Source organism: Onychomys torridus, chromosome 8 (genome assembly GCF_903995425.1).
Source record: "Onychomys torridus chromosome 8, mOncTor1.1, whole genome shotgun sequence".
Taxonomy (NCBI): domain Eukaryota; kingdom Metazoa; phylum Chordata; class Mammalia; order Rodentia; family Cricetidae; genus Onychomys; species Onychomys torridus.
Window position 1 is genome coordinate 23,904,881 of NC_050450.1, and position 13,769 is coordinate 23,918,649.

Consider the following 13,769-nt stretch of genomic DNA (forward strand, 5'->3'; position numbering starts at 1 on the left):
GGCCATTGAAGGCATGACCTTGAGAGGGATCATGTACTCCAGGCTCTTTGTGCTTCTCTCTCTCTCTCTCTCTCTCTCTCTCTCTCTCTTTCTGTTTCTTGGACACCAGGAGGTGAGCAGCTTTGCTCTCTGCTCCCCATCACAACGTGCTGACACAGGCCCAGGCTGATGGGCCAATGAACGAGTCATGAAGTAGAATTTCCAAAAGCAGGAGTCAAAGTTAACCTCTTCTTTTTATTAGGTATTTGTTACAGAAACGGAATGTCAGTCAGGACACACCTTCCAAATACTTTACAGTTTGCAGTTATATTTAAGTGTCTTGTTTAATTCTTTTGTGTCTGTTTCCTAAACAAGACCATGAAAATAGAAATCATACTTTCTTTTGCAGAATAACACACGAGTTGAATGGCAGAATAAGAAATGTCAGGGAGGGCTGTGGAGATAGCTCTCTCAGTAAAGAGTCTGTCAAACAAGCCTGAGGACCTGAGTTTGAATCCTCAGAACCCATGAGAATAGCTGGGCCTGGTGATCTGTACCTGTAAGCCCAGGCTTGAGTGAAGAGTTGGCAGAGAAAGGTGGATCCCTGAAGATCACTGGGCAGTTACCCTAGCTACCCTAGATGTGCAGGTTTGGTGAGAGATCCTGTCTCAAAAAATAAAGGTGGAGAGTGAAAGACATCTGATATTGACCCCAGACCTCCACACACTTGCATATGTTTGTGCATGCTCACAGGCATACCACCTGCACACACTATACCCACACCCCTATACAACCCACAAACATACAAAATAGGTAATGGGAAGACAATCAGAGCTTTCTACTGAAGACAACCTGGATCCCAGTACCCACGTGGCAGCTCACAACCATTAGTAACTCCAATTCCATGGAATCCAATGCCCTCTTCTGGCCTTTGTGGCCATCAGGTACACATGTGGTACACATATATACATGCTTAAAAATCGTTCATACACATAAAAATGAAAAACAAACCAACAAAAAAGAAATGGGGTTTTAAAAAATGATTACCTTGTAAGTAAGGGTAACACTCTCCCCTTCAATTTGGTCCCATGGGATTTGGGGAATATAAGTGTCAAAATTGCATTCCTGTATTGACCTGGATTAATTAGTGTTGATGGAGTAACACTGAACTTCCAAACCTCATTGGAGGATTTAAGGTTTTTTTTTTTTAATTATTGCCATTGCCTTTTACATAGTAATTCTAGTACCTCCATTCATATATCTCCACCATCTTTGCAGGATATCCCAGGACACTTCCCTGGATTCTTCCTGTATATCCAAAACAACAGGCAATGGGACAGGGCTTGGATTTTTATACAAGAGACTTCAAAGATCAGTTGAAAGTGGTATTTATCATTTCTGTCCATATTCCATTGGTCAGAATGAGGGATGTACCCTCAATCTAACTTTAGAGCAGGCTGGGAAATGTAGTTTTCCTGTGTGTCTGGAAGAAGAAATTGGGTCTTGGAGCTACAAGTAAGCTTCAGCCACAACAGAGGATTTTGTTGACTATTATGGGGATTATACTGTTAATGTATGCAAAATATTCAGAGCTGTGCCCGGCACATCCAGAGATGTCCATGTTTCCAACCAAGTTACCTGAGGAGATTCTCTGAGCCTGCTGTCATTTCTGCTGGCTGAACAAAGCTGCCATCCTGATGCCTCTTCAAGCCCAACAGCTGGCTAGAGATGCATTGAGCCCCCACTGTTCAAGAAGGCCAGCAAAGGATGCAGATGTTACCATCAATCCGTGTGGCACATTCTCTGCTTTGTTTAATATGGTTTCCTGGGTGGGACACATTTTATGCACAGGTGTTTTGGTTAATTGGGTGATTAATACTCTTCAATTTGGAGCACCCTTTCCCCAGTGACAGACCTTGCTTTGTTTGGATATGAAATAAATCATCCTCCAGTCTTTGAGAGGCTTGGGATGGTATTTTTCTCTGCACAGCTCTCAGATGATACCATGGCCTCGAGGACCAAGGTTGTGACCTTGAGCACCAAGGGTGTGACCTTACACCCGGCTGGGTTGTTTCTTGATGCCCAACTTTAGGGAAATAGGATCAGTCTCGGGAAAAGTCACTCTGGGGACACATTTCTGGGGATTTCAAACTAGATGACCCCTCAAGTGCCAGGCCATTGTCTTTGCACAGGACCTCCCATTGCTAAGGTGAGACAGCCAAGCCACAGTCAGATACACAGCAAGTACCAGAGCTCTTTCCCCACACTGACTTTCAAGCCAATAGAAAACACCCACCTCTCTTACTCTCCGTCTTCCCCACATCCGTTTTCTTATGCCCTCTACTCCCTACCCCTGCAGCTTTACCTTTACTTCCCTCAGTGTAGGACCATTCCCTATATGTCCTTCAAAGCCAGACTGTATTTCCTCAGTCCTTTCAACCCAGCTTCAAGTGGTTTCCTCTCAGAATTTGTGTAGCACTCATCCGAACAACACCAGCAGCACTTATTATACCCCACTTTTTAAAAAAAACTTTTTGTGTATCTTAATTTTTCTTTTTCAACTGGAGTTTGGACAGCTATATCCAGGTCTTCTGGAAAAATAGGACTTCTCAATAAATACTCTCTTCATTGATGAATTCAAATGATTGCTACTCAGACTAGGCAAATATGTAAATTTAGTGTTTTTGTTATATCACCTTATGAGGCCACTGGCTCCCGCTTTTACATGTCCCAGCTTTACAACCACAGGTGACTGGATTGCTCTCTCCAGTTCTAGTTGGATAAACCCTGAGCAAGGACAATGATTAGATCATGTGAGTCCCAAAAATGATGGAGGTAAGAGCACATGAGAAGAAGAAAGTTCTGAGTCACAGCCACACATTGAGTGATGCTTGTCTGCTACTGGTGAGCCTGGGGTTTAGTCAATCCTCTTTCTTCTTCTCTAGGAGAGTTTATTTTAAAATCACATACTCCTGCACCAAAAATGTATCTAGGTAGCATAGATCCTGTCTTTGGATTGATTCAAGGTAGCTATAAACCTTTAGTACTCTTTCTTTCTCTGGAGAGAAAGAGAGAAAAACATCTGTGATAAAATAACAACAACAACAATAATAATAGATATTATGATGATGATGATGATGATAATAATAATAATAATAATAATAATAATAATAATAGTGTCCTTCCAGGTCCAACTGATAGAGCCTTACCCTCAATTCTGCTCTCTGGAAATGACCTAAAATCTACACACATGAGTTATTTTCTCCTCTAGTAAGATTTAACATAAAGCATCATCTGAATCAAGTAGGGGGTTTTATCTTCTCCCTGAGTCCCTGTTCCCTGACCCTCTAAAGACCTGTAGGTAGCTCCGTGAGGGACTGTCAGCTTCAGGGTCCCTTGTGGTAAACGGCTAACTCAACATGAAGAAGCAGCAGAAGAAAGCCAGTGGAGAGACTGTAGGGGAAGAGGAGGCAGAATTCAGGAATCAGTCACAGATGGGAAGCAGTCAAGGCTTAGTAATGATAGAAAACCACTTCTAACACCTACCTCCTATAGGAGATAGAGGATGATAGTGGTTACCAAGGAGACAGGTAGATGGAGGAGAGGGATGCTGGACACAAACTTCCCCCATTAGCAGAAGAAGGCAGCCAAGGCCAGGCTCTAGCTCTTGTAGAGGAAAGCTTAAGCTCTCCCCTCCAGCTCTCTGAGCCAGCTCTGCATGTGGTCAGACCTGCCGAAGTGCAGGTAATAGGTCAGCTTCCTGGAGGTATAACTGCCTCTGACAGTGGGCAGAGGATGCATCTGAGGAATCCACTGGACCATCACTGGCACAAATGATTAGCTGCAGTGAAGAGAAGTAAATATATCAGGATGGAAGGAGAGGAGAATGGACACGCTCTGCAAGAGCACTGAAGAATGGAGCCTCCCCCTTCCCCTGAAAGATTAAGTAATGTTGGTCACAATAAGTAAACCTGTCGTAGGATGCCGAATAAGCTAGTTGATAGGGATGATCATCGACACAATCAGTCATCTAGCAGTCACCAAAGGTTTGTTTAGACCTGTAGGCACTGAGCATTCCAAAGTTGATGCAGCATATCTCTCTGTATGCTTGATGTTTTTAAATAGATGGTTGGAAGCAATGGATTAGGCAGGGTCACTGTCCTCAAGAATCTAATAGTCTGGACCATCTAGGATTCCTGGAGGGACTGATCTGGAGAGACTGATAGACAAGCTGAACCTTGGCCAGAGGTAGCAGACAGAAGAGCAGAAAAGGATGTTCTTGGGGAAGTACTGAGTGGGTATAAGGTGGGGGGGGGCAGATGAGCTGGTAGAATAACTCCAAGTTTATTATTGCATCTTAGAAAGATTCTTGGATCTTCAGGACAAACTCTAGATCCACAGAGCCAAAGCAATTAAACAATGAAGTAATAATATATGTGGGAGCCAAGGAGAGCAACAGCCATACATCTGAATCTAGGGTCCAAATTCCTGCAGGACCACAGACTAGGAGGGGCCAGATGCAAGACTGGACAGGAGTGGGAATGGAGTAGCTGTGTGCTGTGAGACGGAGGAGCTGCTTTCCAGGCATGCTGCCTTTTCACACCCCTGCCATCTTTTCAGCTAACAACCTTACAGCATTGTCTGTTTTCCTTTGACAAAGGAGCTCCTTCCTCCCTGCCAGCCAACTGGACTTTACATGGAAGCGGTACCAATCGCTTTTTGTCTTCTCTAGTGAGAAGAGTGATCACGTGACCAGTCCAAAGTAATCCGCACCTTAAATCCTTACTAGGAATTTGGAAATCTTATGACGTCTTGCCTTTGGTCTAGTCTTCTTTGAAGCCCTTTTAAGGTCTTTCCTTAAGAGTCTTTGTGTTACCCAAGACTTTATTCAAGCATAAAGTTTTTATGATCCTGATGATCTACTATTATTGTGTATTGTTTGCAACCAGAAAACCTCATCTGACTATGGTGGCCTGGTAGGGAAACAAAACAGGTGAAGAGAGGCCTGAAGTGGGTTTTCTGGGGGGATCAGGGGTTTGCTTTAAAGACTGGAAAAGAAAGGGGAAATTTTAAAAAGTTGGCTAAAACGGCTTTTGTAGAACTCTGAAAATCATACCACAGAGTGAAAGTTATCTTTGGCATATGGGCATAGAAAGTTCTACCCAGCAGCCTGACCTCCTAATGATTTACCCAGACTTCTCCAGTGGGGCTGGCTAATTCTTCCAGGAGGAGACTGACACATTGTGAAGATGCCCCAGAGTTAGGCAGAGGGGAAACAGAGCCCTGGGTCCTATTCCAAAAACCTCTCACTAATTAGCTGAGTCGCTTTGCACAGATGTCCACCTCTCTGGGATTCAGTGTCCTTTCTAGTGAAAGACAAGAGCTGCATTACATTTGAGATTCCGGGCTTATATTCCAAGAGAGTTTTATGGTAACACCAGAAGAGGTTAACTGCGAAACCAGAGTCAGCAAACCTACAGCAAATCTCCAAGAAGGGGTAGAGTGAGCGACACTTTTATCTTTGCCAGGGAAACCCTCTCCCCCTAAGAAGAAACATGTAGACCCAGCCATCGTCAGAAGACAGGTAGGTGTAGAGCTCCCAGATTTGGTGTTTTCTAAGGCCTTCTCTATCCAAGTAATTCGGGTCCTGCACCCCGTGGTGTTCCATGTACCTGTGTCCTGTGTCTTTTCCACTTGCCCCTTCCTTACAGATAGATGCCTGACTGATTCGGAAGGACCCGTGTGGTCTATTTTAAGGGGCTTCTCCCAGGAAGCAGCACATTTGATGCCTATGAAGTCATTTAAAGATCCAGGAGGCTCTCAAACCCTCCAGCAGCTTAAATAGAAACACACAGGCTTCCCACTGTGCTCAGAGAACCCACCCAGACCCAGCCTTCAGGGCTGCAAACCATGCTTTAGCATGCATGCATTTCAGAAAACAAAGACAACTCTACTCTTAGCTGCTCCAGACGGTCTGAGATGCTTTTGTGCCCTTGGGTACTTGCCTGGTCCTCTCATCTGCCTCAGTCCTGGTACTAAATTGGTTCAAGGTTTGTAGAAAAGCTTCAGAGGAAGGAGGCAAAGGCATGTTTGGAGTTCTTAAATGCTGAAGTCACCCCGAGAAGCAGAGCCTAGCTCCCTTCTGGCCACCAGAGGGCGATGGCAGCGGCATCTGGGCAGAAAATTATTCCCAAGAATAACAGCAGAAAACCGCATTTCATGTTCTTATGAATGATGCCGGAGTTAGGGTATGAGTGTATGAGTGTATGAGTGTGTGTGTGTGTGTGTGTGTGTGTGTGTGTGTGTGTGTGTGTGTGTGTGAGAGAGAGAGAGAGAGAGAGAGAGAGAGAGAGAGAGAGAGAGAGAGAGAGAGAGAGTTCGGTGCCTGGAGCTAAGACTCCAAAAATCTGCTAAGTATAATAAAATAAAATTTGCACCTCTGCTATATATTTATAGTATGTAGTCAAGTAGCTGAATGTTTCCTTTAAGGAAAATGAAGAAAGCAGAATAGTATTCACATGAAAGGAAAGAGAATTTTCAGAAACACAGTTGTTCGTGGTGTGTGAACATACATGTTCTCCTGTGTATGAGACTGCACAGTGTGTGTGTGTGTGTGTGTGTCTGTGTGTCTGTGTGTATGTGTGTGTGAAAAGGCATGTGACTGCATATAGTTAAGAGTATAGGTTTAGGGTGTGTGTGTGTGTGTGTGTGTGTGTGTGTGTGTGTGTATGTAAGCAAGGCTCTTTCAGACCTTTCCCATATGAGGGGATCTCAAGGAAGTCTGGGCAATACTTCCTTCTGTTCCTGCTCCTTCCCTTCAAACAAACAAACAAAATCATTCCTACAAGTATTTATGGAGCCTCTAACACAGCCCTTCCCCACCGGCATCTGGAAAAGCTCAGACCAGCCAATTTAGAGCAGGCACTGGCATTATGAAGGCAAGGCTGAGGGGGTTGGGGGTGGAAGGGATGATGGGTGCCTTGCAGGCTAAGGCACTATTTTGCAAAATCACTTTCTCTTCTTTGATGCGCCATGGAGGTTAGACAGGACTGTGGCACCTTTATTTGAGGAGACAAAGGCTCACAGGTGACATGATTGCTTCAGAGTCATCCAAATAGGACCCTGAAGTGGTGGTGTCAATACAGGGGTCCAAGTTCCAGCCTTTACCACTCTCGGCCACAAAGCAGGCATTGCTGGGCAAATCTGACCAGGATTTCTCCTGGTAGAATATGCCAGCGGTAACCTTCACCACAGGAACTGTGTGTGTGTGTGTGTGTGTGTGTGTGTGTGTGAGAGAGAGAGAGAGAGAGAGAGAGAGAGAGAGAGAGAGAGAGAGAGAAACCGACCGACCCTGAGTGGCTGTGGAGTGTATTCCCACGCGTAAGTCTGTAGTAAGTAGTTGTTGATCGTAGTAAATACTAGATGGGGTAGGGACAAAGTTTCCATGGATAAATGTGCCAGGGTACAGCATGCCTAGAAGCTGTGTAACCTCGGGGTAAGCACTACATTTAGTCTAACTTTGGCTTTTTTTTAACCAAAACAAACAAACAAACACCACCCCCCCCTCCAAAAAACAAAAAACCCGAGGTTTCCTTTCTGATGCTCCCATGTTGGGACTGATTATTCAACTCAGTGCTAGAATTAAAAAAAAAAAAAAAAAAAAAGAGCCACTAGCTTTAGCTTTATCGGTCTTTGGCTCCCAAGAATAGGTGAATTTCAATGTTTCTTTCTTGGGGCCAGGCTGGCCAAGTCCCTTTCCTTCCCAGCTGGGTTCCTCTAGCTCCCCTGTTGCCTCCTCCCTCCAGGCTCCTGGTTGCTCCAGCAAAGTTCCCAACTTAGTCGACGTGACGCGCGCGCAGCCAATAGGAGGCGGAGCTGGTGTTTTGGGAGGGGGGCGGGAGGGCCGGGCCCCGCGTCTCCGGTGTCTGCTCTGCTCAGTGAATGGAGAGAGCGAGCGCCGGCCAGCTCTCCCGGCCACCCGGTGCCCTAGCCGCCGCCGTGCTCGGGAGCCCAGCCCTGAGCCGGACTTCCCGGGGCGCCGTAATCCCCAGCGCTCAGCCCAGGACGCAGACTGAGCCCGCGCCTCTGCCGGCGACCCAGAGGGACCCGGGGGCGCACGGTACCTGGGCACCGTGAGTGATGCGCAGCGGGGCAGCGTCAGCCCCACGGATGGAGCTGCTGCTGCCGCCGCCGCCCGGCGCGCCCCGCTCCGCCCGCGCCCCGTGCGCCTGAGCGCTGCGCCCGCCCCTCCTCCGCGCCAACTCCGCCGCCCGCCCCCGAGGCCGCCCGCGCGCCTCCTCGGGCTCCTCGTGTCCCGCCGCGCCAGGCAGCCTCTTCTGGGCTCGGGCGCTTGCACACCATGGCCCCGGGGCGGACCTGGGCCGGCGCCGCCGTGCGCGCCCGCCTGGCGCTGGCCTTGGCGCTGGCGAGCGTCCTGAGCGGACCCCCTGCTGCCGCCTGCCCCACCAAGTGTACCTGCTCCGCCGCTAGCGTGGACTGCCACGGGCTGGGCCTGCGCGCCGTTCCACGGGGCATCCCCCGCAACGCAGAGCGCCTGTGAGTACCCACCCCGCCCGCGCAGGCCACCCACCCGGCTCTTACAGAGTCGCCCTCCAGGCGCCAGGTCCTTCCCTCCTCTCCCGCGCGCGCTGGGGACGACCTCAGTTCTCCCCTCCGCCATCAGACACTCTCGCTAAGTTGGGGGTAGCGTGGCTTTGGGCAGGTGTGGAGGGAAGTGTCGGAGTTCTCCGGCGATGGGGACCAGGTAGTGCCTCTCTAGGTGAGGTCTCTGGGGAGCTTATCCGCTGACAGCTCCAGAGAAGAAAGCTGGCAGAAGGCAAGGGCTGGGGGACTTGTGGTGGTCTCAAGGTTTGAGGTTGTGTGTAAGGGGTGTCCATGCTCCTTGCTTCTTAAAGAGAGGGCGATGGAGCAAGCCAGATGATGATGGGGAGTCTCGATTGCAGAGACCCGAGAGACCCATTCCCCCCCCCCCCCCCGCCACCAAAAATGTGACAACCCTCCCTCCCCCCCGCCCTTGGAGATCAGAATGAGCCAGCTGCTGTGTGGTTTTCCTTGCAAGGAAAGTTCAGAGTATATGTGAAGGTCTTAACTTCTGAAGAACCGGATGAATTCTGAGTGGGTGCTCTCAACACCCTCCCTGCCTGGAGCGCAGCTTTGGGGATGCCAAGTTGCAGCCCGGGTGAATTTTTTATGGCTGGGTTATAAATGCCTTCCCAAACGGGCCGGAGAATGGAAATGCTGACAGCCCTTTAAATGAGACCTAGCGCTATAATCTTACAAACCGCACTCAGCCTCGGATCCTGGGGTTGGCAGCTAGCGGGAGAGGCTCTTGGAGAGTGGGGTGGATTGACCCTCGTTTTAACCCCAATTGTGCAACCAAATGTTTACTTTTCTTATGTCAGCGTTTTGGAAAGATTTATCATTTTGATCCTCAAGACCAAATTCAAAGTTTGGACGTCGGGGGTGGGCTCCTTTCAGTCCACGGTTGGGGGCCGGTGAGAGAGGGTTTGCACTAATCAGAATTCCAGTCGCTACACTGACCAGTTGCGCTCTGCCCAGCCTGTCTTAGGGGTGGGCACACCCTTCCTCAGTCCTGCCTGCTTCAGGTCAGGAGAGACCAGGGAGGAGCTGAAGTGCCCTAGCTGCCCACCCCTTGCCACCTCACCTCCTCTCTTCTCTTCCTTTTCCTCTTGTTGGCTGTCTAGGCAGAGACTTCTTAGAAATGCCTTCCTTACGTCTTCTTTTGTTTGCTGTTTTCAAAGTGCAGTGTGTTTGTTCTGTTGCTGGAGCAGTAGAATCCTGGAGGGCTGGCCCTGAGCCTTCATTAGCGCTGGGAAATTAGGATCAGAAATGCAAACTAACCAAGAAAACAGGGCACATAAGTATCAGTAAAAGGGCTGGAATCCAGGCATCCATACCTTCATTCGGTTGTGTATTAGCCGGAGCAGTGAAAACCTCATTTGAATGGTGTTTGTAGGTATGGGTACACTGAGTTCCCCTCCTCCAGTGAATGCTGCAGTTAGGGGAATGGTAACTGTGCAGATGTTTCGTGGGTGCTTCCCCCGTACCTCCTTGGACCTCCCCAGAAGTCCTGTTCCTTACACAGGCGATGCTCATGGCTCTCATGTATTCATGATCATGTAACCAGTGAAGTGTTTGAATCCCAGCCTGCCAGGCTTCTAAGCCCAGGTCTTTCAGCACCCTGCGGACTCCTTGGATCCAGAGTCAGTCTGGGCTGTGATCTCTGGACAGACTCCTGGGAGGGGAAGGTCTAGCTGGGCTTTCACCTTAGGGCAGGACGCAGTTGCCTCTGCTTTTGGTATAGATTGCCATCATTCTTTCACATCAGCTCTCTTGAAACTATTTCCATAGTCATGGAACTATTTCTATGGTCAGGACCATGTTGTCAGTGTGGGAAGATCAGGGCAGTGGGCCTCTCTCTTCTGGCTAGTTAGAAGTTTTCAAATATGCCAGCCACTTCCCCCAGAGACCCTGGCGACTTAATACATCTCATCTGCTCCACAGCTGGGGAGAATAGATAAAGATTCTGGATGAAGGACATTCCCGTGGGTGTCATTTCTGTAGCAGTGGTCACCACCCGGCATGGGCGGCGTAGGTGCTGCCCTGACATGTCTGTGGTTATCTGGTGCAGCTTTGGTCACTGGTAAGGTTTTGGCTTTAAGTGCATGTATATGAGAGAGCTGCCAAGGCTGACCTCTCAACTCCTTTCTAAGACTTTTAGAGCAGGCAGGGGCGGAGCCACCTCAGGTTCAAGGGCACCCCACCAGCAGCCTTTCGCTACCCATCCTGGCTCTCAGGGACTCAGATGGAACATCTTAGTACTGTTCAGCCACACCATGCTAAGGATTGCAAATTTGTCACACAGACACACACACACACACACACACACACACACACACACACACTAAACATTGCTTGAACTTTCTGTAGCATTCCTGCCCCGTCCCTAAAATCATTGCATACACAGAAGAAAACGAACTCTTCATCTTAAAGGATCGGAAGTGGGAACCTTTCTTGAAGAGCCCTTTAAGTCCCCTGGAGGTCCTTCTGTCATGGGACACTGATTTTTATCAGCAGAGCCGTTCTCCCAATTGGTGAAATTGTGTTTTTAAAACAAAGAGGCAGTGCTTGCTCCATCTCCATTTATGTTGTTGTCTTCCAGAGGGGGGGGGGGACGGGGAGAGAGAGAGAGAGAGAGAGTATTTCCCCTAGTCATCTGAGCTTTAGGACATTCTGAGTGAGAAGGATGTTGTAGTCCCCATTTGGCCTTGGCTTCAGGCTAAAACAGGGTCTAAATTGGTCATTATTAAGCCACTATCAGAGTTGGGGGATTGTCTGTGTTCTAAGTTCTTCCCCATAATGTCAACGCATCACACAGAGAAGGAAACCCTCTGTCTTTTATAAACTACTGACAATTTTCCCCCTCCTGGAGGAGGAGGTAACACCCACAAGTAAGCTAAATAAACGGAGGGGAGAATTCGGTGTCATTTATTATCCGAGCGAGCGGCAAAGACAGAGGCTCAGGGTGCAGAGGAAGTCAATGGCGGTGCTTGAGACAAAACATTTACCAGGGAGTGCAGGGTAAACAGATGTTGCATTTGCCCTTCTGAGTACAAAAGGAACCCACAGATGTAATTCTTCTCCAACCACAGCCTCAGCCTGCATGAAAATGAACCCTCATGTGGGGCCCCTTTTCCCAGTCCTGCCCTGAGGCAGGCATAGGCCCACCTCTTACCCACAGCTAGAGTGGAAGTGGGAGCAAGAGTGGACATCTTTGCTTTTTCCACTTGGCTCCAGAACATGCTGGAAACTGCTGTATTTAAATAAACATTTCCTGTTTGCGAAGGAGAGCGGGCGAGAGCCTGAAACGTGAGAATGTGGTAACTTAATTTTCTCCATCACTCCAGATGACAGCAGCCTTTGCCGGTGGTAGGGTCCAATAAAAACCGACACCGTGTCATAGGCTTTCCCTCACTTGACCACAGAGGTCCAGAGGTCAAGTGGGAGACTTTCCAAGATGTTCAACCGCCAAACCCAGCGTTCTGGTACTCCCAGCCCTCAGGGCCAGCTCAGAGGACCAGGGACAGCCTGGCATGTTATGAGTCCTCTTTGGACCAACCATGGTGATGTGGCCTTTTAGAGAGAGGCATAGGACTCTCCTTGGAGAGCCTAGAGAGCAAGGAGGCTGCCTTCCTCCAGGGTACTGTACAACTTTGAACAGATTGCTACACCTGTCGGCTTCTTTTTCTTAAAAGTAGGACTCTGGTGTAGTCTTTGTGATTTTTCCTTATGGAACATGCAAGTCACCTGTGAGCTGTCACAATACTCCTTCTCTGTGCCTAGACCAGTGCCTGGCACTTAGGAAGTTTTCAACAAGTATATGTTGACTAAAAGGCTCATGAACCTCAAAATCACCAGGGCAAGACGGGCCTTTACAGACTTGCACTTTGATGGGTGGTCAAGGGCTACCTCCTAGTAATCTATTACATGAGATACTGCTATCTAAAATTTGAATTTCATGAACTAGAATTATTGCCTTAGTAGAGTTCCCCCCAAGACTCTTACTGCACGGTCCGCTCTGAAGTCTGGTTGCCAGGCGTTGCTTAGCAACATTGCAACACTCCTACTGTGCACATGCCAGTGGAGTGAGCCAGGAAGCCCGACTGTTTCTGCCACAGGACTTTCCAATCAGGAACTCATCAGTGGCATCCTGAGCTCTCTGTGGTTTTTGATTGCTGCTCCTCTGGCATTAATTGATGTGTATTTGTAGGGTCATTATTAAGTTTTATGTCTGCCAGTCATCTGGGGTTTCTAGTCTACCCCCCATGCGCACCCCCCCCCCACATTTCCACTGTTATTTTGTTTCAGTCTTCTGTCTATTGTCTGAATTCACAGCCTCCATCCACACCACACCCAGGAAAGTGAAAATGAAGGAGGGTGAGGACTGTGGAATCTTTTGCCTAAATTGATGGGCAAGAAGGCAAGGATTTAGACCCTCCACAGAGTTTTTGTGCACGAGCTCCTGGAGCTTTGGCCGGGAAGCTCAGGTTTGGAGTCCTGTTCTGCGGCATACATGCTTGCTGTCGCACCTCTGCTGCTGCTGTGCTGCTCTGGACTGCAGTCTGTTTAATCCCTTTTGTACCTCATTTCCACACCTGTAACACAGGGATGATAATCACACGGGGATGTTGTGAACGCAGCCCGAGGCAATCCACGGAACGTGCTGTGCACGGTGCCTGCCATATTGTTCTCTCGTCATTGTGCCTGTGATTATTGACCCAACTGCAATTTATCCAGCTGTCAAGTATGTATAATTCCCGTCCCCCTTTGGAAGGATTAAAGTGATCATGTCTAGGAAGTGCTTAACAGTACCTGGCACATAGGAGCCCTCCACAAACTTGTAACAGTGATGCTGTGGCTGTGTTTCCATTTGCTCATCTCAGACGCCATCCAGCTCGAGATGTTCACTCTAATTTTGTTCCAACACTAAGCCTTGTGGGGGCAGGCTCCTCGCCTGCACATGGGCTGTGGGCTGTGCCCGATACACTCTCGCTTGGTCTCCTTTTCTCTGCTCGGTCTCTCCATCCTGCCCCAGCAGCTGAACCCAGGTTGGCCTCTGTTCCATACAGAAGAGATTATGGTTGGAGCGGTTCTTTATCTTTTTTTCATTGACACACTGCTTTGTGTTCTATTTAAAGAATGCATTTGATTTCTTTATTTAGGGGAGGGGTAGGTTGGAGCTTCATGAA

At 48.5% G+C, this 13,769-nt stretch overlaps 1 protein-coding gene across 1 annotated transcript in view; it reads left to right on the top strand.

The window, feature by feature from the left end:
• Positions 1–7,881: 7,881 nt before the first annotated feature.
• Positions 7,882–13,769, top strand: part of Slit3 (slit guidance ligand 3) — a 592,872-nt gene continuing 586,984 nt past the window's right edge. The window contains exon 1 of the mRNA XM_036196765.1: positions 7,882–8,535. Within this exon, the coding sequence (XP_036052658.1) occupies positions 8,339–8,535 (197 nt within the window). The 5' untranslated portion in view covers positions 7,882–8,338. The remainder of the gene's footprint in view (positions 8,536–13,769) is intronic.